The sequence below is a fragment of the Erithacus rubecula genome, assembly GCF_903797595.1.
Source record: "Erithacus rubecula genome assembly, chromosome: 20".
Lineage (NCBI taxonomy): Eukaryota > Metazoa > Chordata > Aves > Passeriformes > Muscicapidae > Erithacus > Erithacus rubecula.
In genome coordinates, this window is record NC_136672.1 from 6,083,638 (window position 1) to 6,099,865 (window position 16,228).

The 16,228-nt window shown below is 44.8% G+C and overlaps 1 protein-coding gene across 1 annotated transcript in view; it reads left to right on the forward strand.

Moving 5' to 3' along the window:
• CACNA1G (calcium voltage-gated channel subunit alpha1 G) overlaps positions 1-16,228 on the forward strand; it is a 146,386-nt gene that overhangs the window by 110,150 nt on the left and 20,008 nt on the right. Inside the window, 9 exon segments of the mRNA XM_079323127.1 lie at positions 29-118; positions 706-898; positions 4,437-4,487; positions 10,141-10,292; positions 12,321-12,430; positions 13,428-13,561; positions 14,709-14,779; positions 15,061-15,139; positions 15,216-15,337. Of these exon segments, the coding sequence (XP_079179253.1) occupies positions 29-118; positions 706-898; positions 4,437-4,487; positions 10,141-10,292; positions 12,321-12,430; positions 13,428-13,561; positions 14,709-14,779; positions 15,061-15,139; positions 15,216-15,337 (1,002 nt within the window).

A 16,228-nucleotide genomic window follows, 5' to 3' on the forward strand; every position in this document is an offset into this window, starting at 1 on the left:
CTGTGCCTTTTTTTCCATTCATTTCCAGGCCCTGATGTCTCTCTTTGTCCTGGCCTCCAAGGACGGGTGGGTGGATATCATGTACGATGGCTTGGATGCTGTGGGAGTCGACCAGCAGGTACAGGCTGCAGCAGAGCTCTGACAAATCACTTGTCAAAGGTCACACATTTCAGCTCTTGTTTTGCAAAGTACTGTGAGCTCCACAGTCAAAGGGGGTTATGGGATTAGGATCCAGGGTGGCGTTTAATCCAAGTGGTGGGATGGGATGAGTTCAGTAAAAAGTCTGGATTTGTACTCAACACTTTCCCTACAGATTTTGCAACATGACTGGTGTAACTCATGTTAGAAATACACCTATTAAAGGATGGTTTGACTTCTTAAGCAATTTGAATTTGAATTTCTTAAGCAAATCCTCATTTCAGGAGGAAAGAAGGGCTTTGTGTCAGTAGAGGTTTGCAGTGAGGGACTTACAGTAGCTGCAAAGGATGCTGCTGTCCTTTTTGCAGAAGAGAGGTGGTGCTTCTGTCCTCAACAGACATTTCAGGAGCATTCAGTTAAAATGTCTCAGCTCTAATTTTCAGGAAGAACAGAGCAGCCTGAGCTGCCTGAAAGGCCTGTGAGTTCTGTGGATGGCACAGCTGTATCAATTTGTTCCCATTTTTCTTTTTGAGGTTCAGTTGAAATTTGCCTTCCTCCACTTTGCAGCCAGTCATGAACTACAACCCATGGATGCTCCTCTACTTCATTTCCTTTTTGCTGATTGTGGCCTTCTTCGTGCTCAACATGTTTGTGGGGGTGGTGGTGGAGAATTTCCACAAGTGTCGGCAGCACCAGGAGGAGGAAGAGGCCAAGAGGCGGGAGGAGAAGAGGCTCCGGCGGCTGGAGAAAAAGAGAAGGAGTAAGGAGAAACAGATGGCTGGTCGGTAGTCTTTCCACATCTTTCTGAGTCCTGCTTGACCTTCCACACAACCCCCTCCTCCCTCCCCTCCCTGCCTCGCGTCTGGTGATAATTCTTCTCCCAAAAGCATGTCCAGCTATAAAATTTGCATGAAGGAAATAGTGTCGTTTTAGGCTGAACAAGGAGCCAAGGAAGCCTTTTTAATGGCTGCATGATTTGCAATGACCTTTCTATTGGGGGTTATTTAAATTAAAATACAATAATAATCAGGCCTGGAGCTTCTTGGATAGCTGAGCTCAGTGTCACACAAATAGTGACAACTGCAAAGATCAGTAGTGCTGGATGACAACATAAATCTCAGTCATGAGCACTACTGCTGATAACTGGATTCACTGGTTTATTACAGTCTTGTAATGCCACAGTGATGTTACCTGTCCCATTTAACAAGCAGGTTTATTTATTGGCATGGTAGCATCACTGCTATTCAAGAATGTAATAAAATACTGGAGCCATCTCATTTTAGTAATGCTTTAAAACTCCATAGAGAAACATATCAATGCATTTGCTTGAGAAATACAGATTAGAAGAAAAAAAACCCAACCAGACAAGGAGAGTAACTAACTGAACAAAAGAATGCTGGTGCAAACTGGACCCAAGTCCCTACTACATGTGCAAGCGTGCAGCCCTGCCTGGAGGAGGCTCAGGTGAAACAAGGAATGACCACACTCTGCCAAAAGTCTCCAACCTGACACTTGTCTCTTTAGACTCTTTTCCTTTTAATGTAGTTGAATAAGTTTTAAGTTAGTTAGCCAGGTTGGAGGTGCTCTTCTTGCATGCTCTCTCTTCTGACTGAATTTTCTCTTTTGCCCTTCCTCTCCACAGCCTTGCATTTTCTCTCCCTGGTCAGTCCTGCTCTCTCCCTGTCCCCTTTCACTTCTCAATCTTTGACAGACTTCAGCCTGTTTAAGAGGCTATCTGATCAGGTGCTTGTTCCCAAAGCTGGTGATACTAAGTCTGTTTTATTTTTTAATAGCCTAAGAGGTGTTTAATAGCTGTTACAGATTTAATCACAGAACCACGAGCAGCGCTGCCTCGGCGCCTCTCAGTTCAGCACTTACCCAACCATCTCCTTTGGTAACATCTTTCAATCCCGTGAGCTTCACAGGTTTTGCAACCACTAGGATGTGCCACACCAGCCCCTGACCATCAAACCTGGGTTTATGCCAAGAGCCTGGTTCCCTCACTGGCCAGTGTAAAGTAGGAGGTTTCCCTCAAGAGAGCTGGAGGACACATTAGACTGTTCTCAGTTAAGTGGGTACAGATGGAAAGAGGGTTTTTTCTTGCTGGGTTTTTTGGGTTTTCTTTTTCCTCCTCTAGAAAATGCCTAGAAAGCTTTTTTTGCTTAGTTCAAGTTCCCAAGCACAGTTTCAGGCTGATGAGTTAGAAAAGGATTTTAAAGGCTTGATAGAACGATTGCTATTTAAAGTTGCAGTTTTGGAATGCAGACATTTCTGTAGAAGAAAAATAGATGTTTAGTTATTATTAATTACTTTATTTATAATGCTGGAGGAACTAGATGAAGAAAAGATGTAAGTCTGGGCAATTTCCCAGCAGGAAGGACTCACAAACCATCCTTGGAGATACAGTTATTCATTCAGTGCTATGAAATGCCTAATTAAAGAGGCAATAAACAGCTATTTTACTGAGGATCAAATATTGCTGAGTATTCAATTGCCACAAAAACCTTTCAAGAGCAAAGTATGAAGTCCTCCAAATCTCTTCAGAACCGTTTTCCCAATCTGTGCTCAGTGAAACATTGGTTTTAATTGACCGTGTCCAGCTTTGCCCTCGGAGGCAACAGATGCCACTGCTTAACTTTGTTCTGCACAGTGGGAACTTGCAGATGAAACCAAGACTGGGGCTGGAATTGTGCCAGCAGCTGCATGAGAGTTCCTTTCAGCTGGGCTTTCTCAGTGACCCCAGATGCCCAAACCAGCTTAGGGATGACAGATACAGACAGGCATAGACATCTGACTGGTGGCACGGTCATTTTAGGTTGTAGACTCTTCCAGTGCATGTATCCTGTCCTGGGCACCAAAATCTGTCCTGGTTTGAAGGACAGGTGTCTGTCAATAAAGGCAGAAGCTTCTCTTTGCAATGGAGAATGTAAACACCCTCCCTCCAAATTATTATAATTTTGAAATTATGGGCTCTCAGATATGGGAATTAGGAATAACAGTTCTTTACCAGGAAAATTAAAATAGAAATACAGTATTACAAAGAACAATCCCAAAACACTGACATAGTCAGAATCCAAGCTGACACCCGTCAGTCAGTCAGGGTGTTGGCAGCAGTCCCATTCAATGGTGGCTGCATCCTCCTGCAGTGGCAGATGTGGTTCAGCTGGAGCAGTGCTCCTGGAGAAGGTGCAGTTTTCCCCTGAAGGTGCAGGGATGATGTGGAAGGGTCTGGCTTTCCTCTGGAATCCAGTGGAAAGAAGGTACCTTGGTGTCCAAAATCTCAGTTTTTATCTGGGTGGGAAAGGCTTGGCTCCTCCCCTGGCTGGAACATCTCCCAGTGGGAAGATGTAATTTTATCAGTCATGCTCTAGGACTCAATGGCCATGAACAGGAGATATCTCCTGGAGGGAGGATGGGCTGTGGAAAAGATACAGATGATTGCCCCAGCTGGTTTAAAGATGGCCCATTAGCAGATAATATGTGCCAGGAGATCAGGGTCACTGCCCCACCCAGTTTTAAACAATGGCCCAATAACAGGAGGGAATTCCCACAGAGATAAGAATTGCTGCCACACCCAGTTTTTAACAATGGCCCATTAACAGGTGATATCTCCTGGATGAAGGGTGGGTCATAAGAAAGATAAAGATGATTGCCCAGCTGGTTTAAAGATAGCCCATTAGCAGATAATAATTGCCAGGAGATCAGGGTCACTGCCACACCCAGTTTTAAACAATGGCCCATTAACAGGAGATATCTCCTGGGTGAAGGGTGGGTCATGGCAAAGATAAAGATGATTGCCCCAGCTGGTTTAAAGAGGGGCCATTAGCAGATAATAAGGAGATAAGGGTCACTGCTACACCGGCTCCAACAGATGGGAATAGAATACACATTTCTGGCCACTTCCTGTATTGCAACCCAAGACAATCCACTCAGATGTCTGCAAACCAGGGTAGTGTGTGGGATCTCAGATGTGTGCCGGTGCAGGAGTGGTCACTGTGAGGTATTGCTGTCCCAGCAGGAATTGTCCCAGACCATCCTTCAGCAGTGTCTTCATCGTCGACTGAGGGGGTTCTTGGGGATGTCTTGGGCTTCCACCCCTGCCCGTGGGAGAAGCACAAGAGCCCTTCCTTTCTCACGTATGCCTGAGCCCACCTTCCACGAGGCACAAGGATCCCACAAGGAAACAAACACTCGTGGTGGAGGCACCGGAGAGCCTGAGAGCCGTAGGAGCCTCCGCAGGGGCTGGGGAGTCTTGCCGTGTGTCCTGCCGGGTGATTAATGCCGTTTCATTCTTTTAGATCTAATGCTGGATGATGTATTAATGGAGAGCTCAGCCAGTGCAGTGCAAGGTACTGGGAAGCCGGCACGTCTCGTCCCTGAATGGCAGTGCTGTGTCACTAACGCTGGCCCCGTGCCTGGGGCATCCACTAAACCATGTGTGTGGTGCAAAGCTCGTTTGCTTCCTCCATGGCACACGCATCCCATCCTGAGCTGCAGGTCTGCAGACCTGCCTCAGCACTGACACTTGCAAACCCTTGATTTACTCCTCAATCATCTTACGTTATTCAGTATTTTTTTTTCCTTTGATTTTCATTATGACACTGTCAGACTTTTCATGGCCTATTTTTTTCTTTTTCTTGTTTTTTTTCCTTTTTGTTCTTTTAGCTTTATTTTTTTTTTTTTTCTGAAGAGAATAATGACTGGACTGTGAAATGGATCCTCCACTTTAGCTTTCCAATCACCAGTTTAGGAATCTGAATAATTTGCAGGTGTGTGTCTTCAGAATGCTTAGGGAGGATATTTCATTATTTTTTCAGCCCTTGCTTATTGCTCCACAAACACTGTGCTCCAGGAAGTATGTTTTTCAGCAGGGTAAAATTCAGTATAGGGCAGAGCCTCAGTGCTTCAACAGGGATCTCAACCCCACACTGACCCCCAATGTGGGCATGGGATTTAGACATTGTGCTGCCCAGCGTGTAAATTCTGTGTGTTGATGAAGAGTTGCTCAATCCATGAAGCATCTTGTAAATTAAATAAACCTTTCTAGGTCTTGGTGGAGATGGACCAGCTGGACATAACACTAATGGGGTCTGAGCTGTCCCTTTTTTGACCCACAGCTTGCTCACACCTCCCTTTCCCAGCCCCCCTTCTCAGGATGATGCTCAGGGCTGCAAATCCATCCCTTGCTCTTTTTATTTTTAGGAGAAGCTTTGATCTGGCAAACATTTTGTTTAATTCATAACTTAAGAATATTAGCCTGGATATTTAAAGAGGCACTAACATAGAAATAAATATAGCTGTAATTTTCGACAAAAATAATACACCACAAAAATTGTTCCATTAAAACTCTCACCTGTGCACAGGCTCCCACTGCTTGAGATGGGAGCAGGGCTCCATCCATCTCTCTTAGATTGCAGAGAGCTTTGATTAAATAAAAATTGGCTTTCACTGAAGAGATAACTCAAGGAGACAGAGGTTCTACCTTGTATTTCTAAGGCCTTTGGAAATTATCACAACATGCTTTAATAAATCCTGAATCTCCTTCCCACTGCCATTCCTGATATTTATATTTCTTTGCTGTCTTTCTTGCTGCTCTTGCTGGGCCTCCTGGCCTCTCCTGTGAAATGGGGGCAGCATGAGGGAGGGGCTCTCTCTGGGGTTGGTGATCTGATTATTTTTTCCTCTTTTTGCTTGATTGTGACTCCTCTCCCAGTCCTACAGAGTTGCATCAAGGTTATCTTATTTTATGTTATTTTTAAAGCACTGAACTCATCCCAAACTCCTCCGTTATCCCGTGCAGGCTCAGAAAGTCTCTTAGTATTTGCCCTTAAACGTGTACAATTGTCAGGTCTGTGCTTTGTGTTTCCTTTTGTTGTCTTTTCTTTGGATCCAGTGGTAGTGAATGTGCCATGCTGCTCTTCAGGCACCAACATGAGGAAATAGAAAGGTTTTATTTCTGAACCTGACTGTTGGGAATTTAGGGAATCAGTCCCTGGGTGCAGTAGATGAACCTCCTGTGGTTCAATGAGGAATCTGGAGTTGTGACCCAAAGCTACCCACATCTCTGCACTTTCAGAGGGCTTCTTTCCTCTTTCTGTGAAGACAAGATGGAATTGTGTGTGTGCGTGTGTGTGCTGCTGCCTGGTGCTTAGTGAGATATTTTATAATTTTATTTTTTCCTTTTTTTTTGTTTCCTTCAAGTCTACATTCTATCACAACTGGAATCTTCGCAGTGGGAATAATTTATCATTTTCCATTTCCGCCCCTTTTTTTTTTTTTTAATAAATCCATCTAGTACAATAAAAGCCAAGTAAAACTCTGTGTTTAAATAAAACAAGTTCCTTCAGTGCAAACTACTTTTTAACCTAATAATATTCTTGATACATTTTGTAAATCCAGCTGCGTCATGGGCTCATTGCTCACTGGTTTGCTGCTGTCCTCCAAATACTCAAACCTGCTAAGGAGTTAATTCCCTTATTATAGGAGAAGGAAGAAGCTGAAGGAGACAGTAATGGAATTGTCCCACTCTTGTGAATTCCAATTTCCCGTGCCCACGCACCTCCAGCTCGAAGTCACCTCGGGGAAAGTGGCAATTTCTCTCTTGACAGGGCTATATTCAGAGGCAGATGCTCCATGGAGATACTTTGGAGCTGCATTCCCAGCTTGACTCCCCCCCAAAAAAATGCAATTAATGGGAGGAAAGTGGCCCCAGTCCCACTGCCTGCCCTGGGAAACTCTGGGAGTGGCACTGCCCAGCACAAACAGGGGTGTCCCAGTGCTGCTCTCTGGGCAGGTGTTGTTTCACAGGTGACATCCCACAGCCATCAGACAGATGCAGAACAGGGTTCAGTGCCCCAAACCCAGTCTGGGATCACTGAACCCCAAGGGCATCTGGCCTGGGAAATGTTAGACAGGGATTAGCAATTACAAATGTTTATCCTGCAACAGTAATGGTAATTTCTTTCCAAGCAAACAGGAGAGAATGTGGTGGATCAATTATGATCCTACAGCTTGATGCCAAGAGTTGAGTACTCAAGCTTGGGAAAAAAGCTGAGTTGAGAACCCATAGAAATGATGAGCTAAAAGCCAAGTGCACCCCAGTCCAGGCACTTCCCCTGCCAGCACAGTCAGCCCCCTTGGACCACCATCACCCAGGATGAAGGGGCAGCTGGGTCCTGCTCAGACCCCCTCCCACCCCTTCCTACCTGGGTTAGGAGGAGATTTCTCAGGATCCACTGTCTGAGCCAAGTTTACCCTGTGTAATGATCTCCAGATTTGGCCCCCTTCTCCCTCTGTCTTGGCCCCAGCCCTGGTGAAGCAGCTCGATTTACACCCTGGTTACCAGCCTGATGTATCACAGTGGGCTTTTGCTGTATTTTCTCATCTTTTCTCATTCTGCAAATTCCTCTTTGTTGGTTTGCTCTCCTCCTCCTTTCTTTAACACCATACGTGCCTGGAAGCCACATTAACCTTTCCAGTAATAACCAAGACTAACCCAGAGCTCTTGTTCTTGACACAGTGTATTGTAACAGTACAGTAATGTGGTGTTGTGTTAGTTGTGAAGTTCACCACCCGGAATTTAACAGATGTCTGTATTTCCCAAGATGTTGGTATTGTTAAGCTCTTTATTGCAATAATTACAAATGGCACTGTGTCATAGGGGGCACGGGCTTTGCACAGGAGGAATTATACCAGACCTATCTCCAAATTCTCTGCAGAACTCTGTCAAAGGAGTGGTATTTTCACAATGGTAAAAACTGGTTTATCTGCTCAGAAAGTTCCCTGCCCCCCTAGACACAGCTGGGATTTATCCCTATCCCTCAGGCAGCACGTTAGCCTGTGTGTGGGGTCATGGCACCAAGATGCATGGCTGGCATGGGGACACTGGGGAAGGGAGTGGTGACATGAATTGTAAGCACGGGTTACCAAATCCCCTCTTTATAAAATTAATGGGGAAGGATGGAACATTTATCACTGGGAATTTTTAAAGGCTGCAAGGGCATCTGTGAGAGCAGCATCCAGAGAGGGTTGGCTGTGGAATCCTGGGTGCTGGGAAAGGTGAACAGGAGATTTGGGAGAAGAGGGGGGGGGTGTGCAGAGGGGAAAAGCCTTTGCAGATATCTGAGCAATTAGCAACCCTGCTTATAAGGTCATGCACTGGCTAATCCAGGTGCAGGAGCCCTGCAAAGGGAACATTTACAACCCCTCTCTAAATCCTCTCTCTGTTCTAACAGCACTGGTGCTATTCTGTAGGATTTGGAATGACCTGTCAGTAAAAGCTGAGGGGAAAAAAAAAATTGAATTCCAGTGTAATTATTCATAAGTAAATCCATTGCAGGAAAAGGTAGAAACGTTGACATTTTTCTTTTTGAATGTGAATTATGCATAAATGTAGAAGAAGTAAGTGATCCAATTACGATGGTGTTTCTTTCCGAGATGATAAGTTGGTTCATAAAAATAGGTCCTATTCCTAACCTAATTGTATTCAAACATTTTAGTTAATTTGCTACTCATAATTTAGCATAATGTGATCAAGATATCTTGACTTTATGGAGATTTATGCAGATTCTGAGATATCTGACAAAGTCTTATGAGTGAGTCAGCAACTACTAGTCTGCTTTTTTTTCATAAGCACTCAATAGAATCAGCATGAAAATTAATTTTATAGACCTTTCCATCAATACTGTGCTTTAGCACTCAGATGCAGATCACCTAAAGCCCACTGCAGATCAGAAAGTGAATATTAATACTGCCTTTCACTGGATGACACTGAAACACAACTTTGGGCTTTCCAAACACCTACAGAATAAAACCACTGAGTGTTTTTTCCCTTTGGTCCCTGGGCTGGAAGGGAAAGGTCTGTCTCTATGCAAAAAAAACAAAAGGGATTTTTCAGGATCCTGCTATGAAGCAGGGAGGACATGAAACCATTAAATCTATGGATTGGATTGCAATGCCATGGCAATCATTGACAAAGTGAACTCTATTTCCAGGCAAAATATAATCTTTTAGAATTAGTTTTCCCCTAGGGCAACCCAAACCTGTGCTTCCTGGCATCATTCTTGCCCAACATTTTTCTTGGACTGGATTTAGTGCACCATTTGCTCTGGTGCACTAAATATCAACTGTGCAATTCTTAGAGCTCAATAATTTTCATAACCAGTTCATCATCTAATTATGAGGGTGATGTTATACTCTGACATCTTCAAGACAGCCCTTTCCACTTCAATCTGCATTATAATGCCTCCTTGAAAATTGTACTGAATTATATACTCAGCCTTAGCATTTCCTCATTAGAGATTAGGTGAGGAAATGAGTTTATCTCTAGGAACATTTGGGGTGTAAAGCCCATGTGTCATCCCCGAGGGAGCTGAACATTGTCTTAGTTGGACAGTGAAATCTGGGCCTTGATAATTTTGTCTAAATGGAGAATCTCTATTTTCTGATCATTAAGGCTCATTGATCAGTTTTCCTTGGTATTTTTATGGACCATTTTTCTGACGGCCAAAGTGTTGAATTGTGTTGTCTCTGCAGTTTATTGCAAAGAACATAATATGTTTGCACTCTTTCAAACATCACCACAAACTCAATGGCCTGTGTTTTTAGACAATTGTTAGTAAAGTCTGTCCCCAGCATCTGACTATTAATTGGCTTTTCAGATCAGCAGAAACAAAAATGGTTGTTTTAATTTAAATTCAACTGAAATTTGCCTACAGAGAAAAGTTGTATTTAGCAGCACACTAGTCCCAGCTCACCTCATCCCTGATGCCACAAGGCTGAGTATAGAGCATGTCCCACTGAAGATATTTAATGGATGTAAGATGCCGGGAGCCCTGCTGCTATTAAAAACAGCAACATGCCAGCATGGAGAAAAAGAAATAAAAAAGACAGCGTGTTGCTGTGATTGGTTTAGAGTTAACACCCTGGAGCTGGAGAGTGAGGGTGCCTTGAGAAAGGCACAGAGAAATCCCTTGATTTGCTGTCGCTCTCCTCCTGCTGCAGAAGCTCAGTGCAAGCCCTACTACTCGGATTACTCGCGCTTCCGCCTGCTGATCCACCAGATGTGCACCAGCCACTACCTGGACCTGTTCATCACCGGAGTCATCGGCCTCAACGTCATCACCATGGCCATGGAGCACTACCAGCAGCCTAAGGTACTGCACAGGGGCACAGCCACAGCTGGGAATTTGAAGAATTTGGGAATTTTTTGTTGTTGGGTTTTTTTTGGTTTTTTTTTTTTTTTTGGCAAAGTTTCTTCTAAATCCCCGGTATCCCATGTAGTTTTCACAGGAATTGGATTCCAAGCGTTTTAATATATTAGTGTGCTTAAGTTCCTGGTCTTTGTCATACTGTGAAAATAAAAACAGCCTGTCCTGAGATGTCAAGTCTTTTGTGCATAAGAATGAAATGGAAATAGCTGCCTTTGCCACATAACTTGCACTTACTTTTATTAGCAACTTTCAGAATGAATAAATGTAACACACAATAGGAGGAAATATTCTTTAAAATTAGACAGGACTTGAATATTTAATATTTTAAAAACTCCAAAACATGCAAACAGCAGGGGCAGGGGGAAATATTCTCCAGTCTATCATAAGCTAAAATTAAAAGGGAACAAGTTCAATTTATTTTTTCTGTCTAGGTCACCTTTAAATACCCTGGAAGGCTCATTGCATGGCTCAGTCATTTGATGATGATAAAGGTTGTTGGCAAAAGAGCCTGGGCTGGAGTCATTCTAGAGCCTGTCTCTTGCTGCAGTCTCTTTGCAGCTACATTTTCTCTTGTATTATAAAAATATGGGGCAGGCTTTTGTTTTTCATTTTCTTCAGAAAAATAACATCTTGTCTCTAAGCCTCTGGTATGCAGCATGTGGGTAGTAAGTCCAAGCTGGGGTTGTGCTGGGATGACAGCATGATCAAAGTACACATGCTTGAGTCCTGCTGAATTGGGGCCTGGGAATCCCTCTGGTCTGGGTGATGGATGGCTGGGATCCTGAAGATGTTTGAAGGCTAAATGTACCTCAGAAGGTTATTTCCAAACTAGTGATCCCTTGGTGCTGAAAGGGGTTGTTTTTGGGCTATACCAGGATGCCCTGGGGATGAGATGCTGCATATACCCCAGGGCACCCTGGTATATCCCAAACAGCCCACCTGGATGTACCCCAGATGGAGATGCTGCAGCTCCTGGAGAGGAGGGAGTGCTGCAGTGTGCAGAGAGGTGGTTTGAGTGAAGAGTTTCTGCCAGTTAAATGTTCTCATTTGCTGCAGAGCCAGGTGCCCTGCAGTGTGGCAGGGAGGCTTCCTTCAGCAGCTGGGCTTGTGCTTCTTGGTCAGATTAGGTGATTTTTGTCCATGGATGCTTGAAGCTAAACTGTAGCACAAAGGCAGAGTGCATGAGTTAAACTCCTTCTGCTATGATTCTCCCACTCAGGGGTCAGTGAATGTTGGCCTTGGTCTGTGGGCACATCTCCCCTGTTCCCTAACACTGCCCTGGACATTGTTATTGCCATGCTCTTTGCCAGCCAGGAGAAATTCAATGCACATTACTTAAGAGGCCTTGAAGGATGCTGCTACCACAGTGTTCCTTCATGAGTTAGGCTTTTGGGGATGACATCACTTCTGATGTAGCTTAATTCCTGACTGTGCAAGAGTTGTCCCAGCCAGGATGCATTTGGATTAAAGACCAGACTGACTTCTGCAGAGGGAAGGGGGGCAGAGGAAAATGCAAGGCACTTGCTTCTCCTGGCATGTCATCCCTCTGTCGTGCTCCTTGCCAAGAGCTCAAGGTGAGGAGCAATGGCAGGCTGTCACCAAGGAGCCATTTGGCCGGCACTTGCACTAACGAGCATGTGGGATGAAATTCAGCTCTCTGACAAAAGCACAAGAGCTCTTGTGCTGCCGACACCAGCAAATGCAGCAGCTCTTTCTGTGCACCCCAGCAATCCCAGCTGGGGCTGTGCTGCCAGGGGGATGAGCTGTGCCTTGGGCCTGTGGCAGCCCCTCCTGGCATTTTTTCACCAGGCAGCAAGTGAATCCCTGGGAGTTTTCCCTGGGACATTTTTCATCAGATTGAGCTCGTGTTTGAAGGCTTTTAACTGTAATGGGTAAGTGGTGACACAAGAGTCAGATTTGGACTTTCTGCAGAGCCCCTCTGCAGAGCTAACATCTGTGTTCACATCCCAGGTTCTTGATGAAGCCCTGAAGATTTGCAATTACATCTTCACCGTTATCTTTGTCCTGGAATCTGTTTTCAAGCTTATTGCCTTCGGGTTTCGCCGCTTCTTCCAAGACAGGTAACAAAAGATCCATTGTGACCACGGGGTCTGCAGCAGGCTCTGTGCATTCCATGTCCTGAATTCCCAGTCTGAGATGTGAGTCTGATGTGTATGAAGGCTGTTTGGTGTGACTGGTTGAAGGCTGGGTAAGTGCAGAGATGGGATGTGAGGTGGAGGATGGACCATGGATTGCACCACTGGGAGCAGATGAACAGATCTCCACCATGCAGCCAGTCTCTTGTCATGCCAGTTGCATGTCCATACAATCAAGAGAACCTGGTGAAGTGACAAAATTTATATCAAGAGAAGGAATCTAGCCCTGAGTAAACATGAAAGAGAGAAGGAACCTCTCTGTTACACAGATGAGGAGCAGTGGATGACATTGTGTCTTTATCTAGATTTTCACTCACCTCACAAACACAAATTTTATGCCTTTGGTGTATCTTTTTTCCCATTTTTGCTCTCTTCAATGTTAGTATTAAGAACAGGGCACCAAGCAGGCTTTACATGAGCCCTTCATCATCCTGTGGATGTTCTATCCCTGTCCCCACATTTTGTGTGTCCGTACTGGAATTTCCACTCTCACCAGCCTGGCACAAATCCTTGGGGTCTTTCCTTCACCCAACATAACATTTTTCCAAGGACTGGACATGGGGTCCTGTTCTCTCTGGGGCAGATCTCACACTGAGATCCATGAGTGTCATGTCTAGAAGTGTCTGGACAGACAACACAGTGTCTCTCCTGAGGTTTGGAGCCCTTGGGTAGAAAACTGCCCAGCTTTTGTTCTTCTTTCCCCTCAGTCAAAGATATCTTTGGAACTGGCTGGTTTTCTAATGAGATGCATTAGTTATAATGATTTCATAACATCACTGCTTTTGTATAATACCCTCAGAAAAATACTGCAGATTCATTTGAGTGCTCAAACCATTGAAATGACTGGAATTCGTGTGAAACAAGCTGCCTCCCATTGCCAGCTTCTTAGTAGATGTTGAACTTCACTTTGTGTTGTCTCCAGATGGAACCAATTAGATCTGGCAATTGTGCTGCTGTCTATCATGGGCATCACTTTGGAAGAGATCGAGGTGAATGCTTCACTTCCAATTAACCCCACGATTATCCGGATCATGAGGGTTCTCAGGATTGCCCGAGGTGAGAGGGATAAAGCAGATTTGACTCGTGGTTGAGGTACATGGTTGGCACCAGGAGAGAGTTAAGCATTGGGAAACAGTCCTGGGGCACATCCCCATCATGATGTACATAGTTCTGGCATCAACAGGCTGTAAACAAATAAAAGAACAATGGGGGAAATACTTGCAAGGAGCCAAAAAGCTGAGCCAACTGACCATGTGTTTCTGCCTTAAGAGGACTTGAAGGCTGAGAGCTTAGAAATTAAGGAAAAGTAGCTGTGGCAGTAACTCCCAGAGAAGTACCTGGGAAAATTGCTTCAGTCAAATTAAAGTCATATCTTACAGGGATTAGAGAACACAAGCTTGAGTACATTGGCTTTAAAAGATGAGCATCTAATAAATTTAAATTCCCACGAGGCTTTCCATCACACCAGTTGGTGACAAAGCATGCCTTGTCTCTCGGTATCCATTTGTCCCCTCAGCCACTTTCCCAAGTCAGGGAGACAACTTCTTGAGGACCTGATTTTTCAAAACAGGGAGGTGTCAGGGCCAAATGATGAAGATGTAAAATGTGAGTGCTCAGGCCCTTAATGAACTTCCAGGCCCTCCTGAAGGGTATTGTGCTCTGAGGAATAATTGTTTTGATTGCAGCCCTCATCTAAGCAGAGAAGGAGCTGGAGGAGAAATTAAATGCTGCTGTGTCTCAAGAGGGGGGAAAAAGTGGGTTTTCTGTCATTGGATCCCTTTCAGAATTAAAAATACATGCAGCTTCCAATTGGAAATGCAACCTTCTGGACGAGATGAATCATTCCTCAGTGAATCATGGATGAAAGTGGGTAGCCAATGGAAGTGGGAAAGTAGCCCCAGGGCTGGGAAAGGAACTGCTCATGATAACCAGAGGAAGGAGATGAGTCCAACACAGATAAAGTGGGGAAGGAAGAGCCAGGCAGATGATAAGGCTTTCTCCAAGTCTTGGAGTAGGTGATGCTGCTATTCACGGGATTTTGATAGTATCCAGGCAACAGCAGAGATGTAAAAAGGCCAAGGACTGTAGCAGCTAATGGAGAACACTTGACAAGATTTCACATTTCTCTTCCTCTAATCTGTGGCTCCTGGGAGAGGGACTGAGTTTGTGCTGCTGTTACCATCCTGCAAATGTGTTTCCACAGTGCTGAAGTTGCTGAAGATGGCTGTGGGGATGAGGGCTCTCCTGGACACTGTGATGCAAGCACTGCCCCAGGTAACCCCCTGCCACATCAAGCCAGAGCTCCTCTGGCCCACAGCTCATTTCCTATTGCAGAGGAATGCTAATAATTTTATCTTTGCTGTCATTAGAGAATCACATTTCCCTCCTGAAGCACTGAGATACAGTCCTCACATTGAGGTCATTTTTGCCCTGAAGCAATTTAAGTTTTGGATTAAAGAATACAGCAGGAAACAGGTCTGGAACAAAAATAAAAAAAAAATCAATGAATGTTCTTTTTTTGTGTTTTTTCCCCCCGTTTCTTTTTCTCTTTTCAGGTGGGGAATCTGGGCCTTCTCTTCATGTTGTTGTTTTTCATATTTGCAGCTCTTGGAGTGGAGCTGTTTGGAGACCTAGGTGAGTCTTCCCGTGCCAGTGGGAGGGTGGGAGTGGTGTGGGAGTGGGGGTCTCACAGCTGTGCTTGGTGTCACAGAGTGTGATGACACACACCCCTGCGAGGGGCTGGGACGGCACGCCACGTTCAGGAACTTTGGGATGGCCTTCCTGACCCTCTTCCGAGTATCCACAGGAGACAACTGGAATGGGATAATGAAGGTGAGTGATAAGACTTTGTCAGCAAGTTGTTCTAGGCATGAAATTTGCCAGATCTTCTCACTTTTCTTCATGAAAGGAGAACTCATTGCAGGCTGTGGTTCGTGTTGCAATCTCTTCACTCCATCTCTTAGTGCCATGGTTTATTTGATAAGTTGTTGATAGGTTGGACTTGATGATCTCCAAGGTCTTTTCCAATGTGGTTGATTCTGTGATCATTCCCCTTGTCTTGATTTCAAGGACAGGTGTCTGCCAATAAAGGCAGAAGCTTCTCTTTGCAATGGAGAATGTAAACCCCCTCCCTCCAAATTATTATAGTTTTGAAATTAAGGGGCTCTCAGGCAAAGATATGGGAATTAGGAATAACAGTTCTTTACTAGGAAAATTAAAATAGAAATACAGTATTACAAAGAACAATCCCAAAACACTGACATAGTCAGAATCCAAGCTAACACCTGTCAGTCAGTCAGGGTGTTGGCAGCAGTCCCATTCAATGGTGGCTGCATCCTCCTGCAGTGGCAGATGTGGTTCAGCTGGAGCAGTGCTCCTGGAGAAGGTGCAGTTTTCCCCTGAAGGTGCAGGGATGATGTGGGAAGGTCTGGCTTTCCTCTGGAATCCAGTGGAAAGAAGGTACCTTGGTGTCCAAAATCTCAGTTTTTATCTAAGTGGGAAAGGCTTGGCTCCTCCCCTGGCTGGAACATCTCCCATGGGATGATGTAATTTTATCAGTCATGCACTGGGACTCAATGGCCATGAGCAGATGATATCTTCCTGGAGGAAGGATGGGTTGTGGAAAGGTAAAGATGATTGCCCCAGCTGGTTTAAAGATGGCCCATTAGCAGATAATATGTGCCAGGAGATCAGGGTCACTACCCCTCCCAGCTGCAGCAGGTG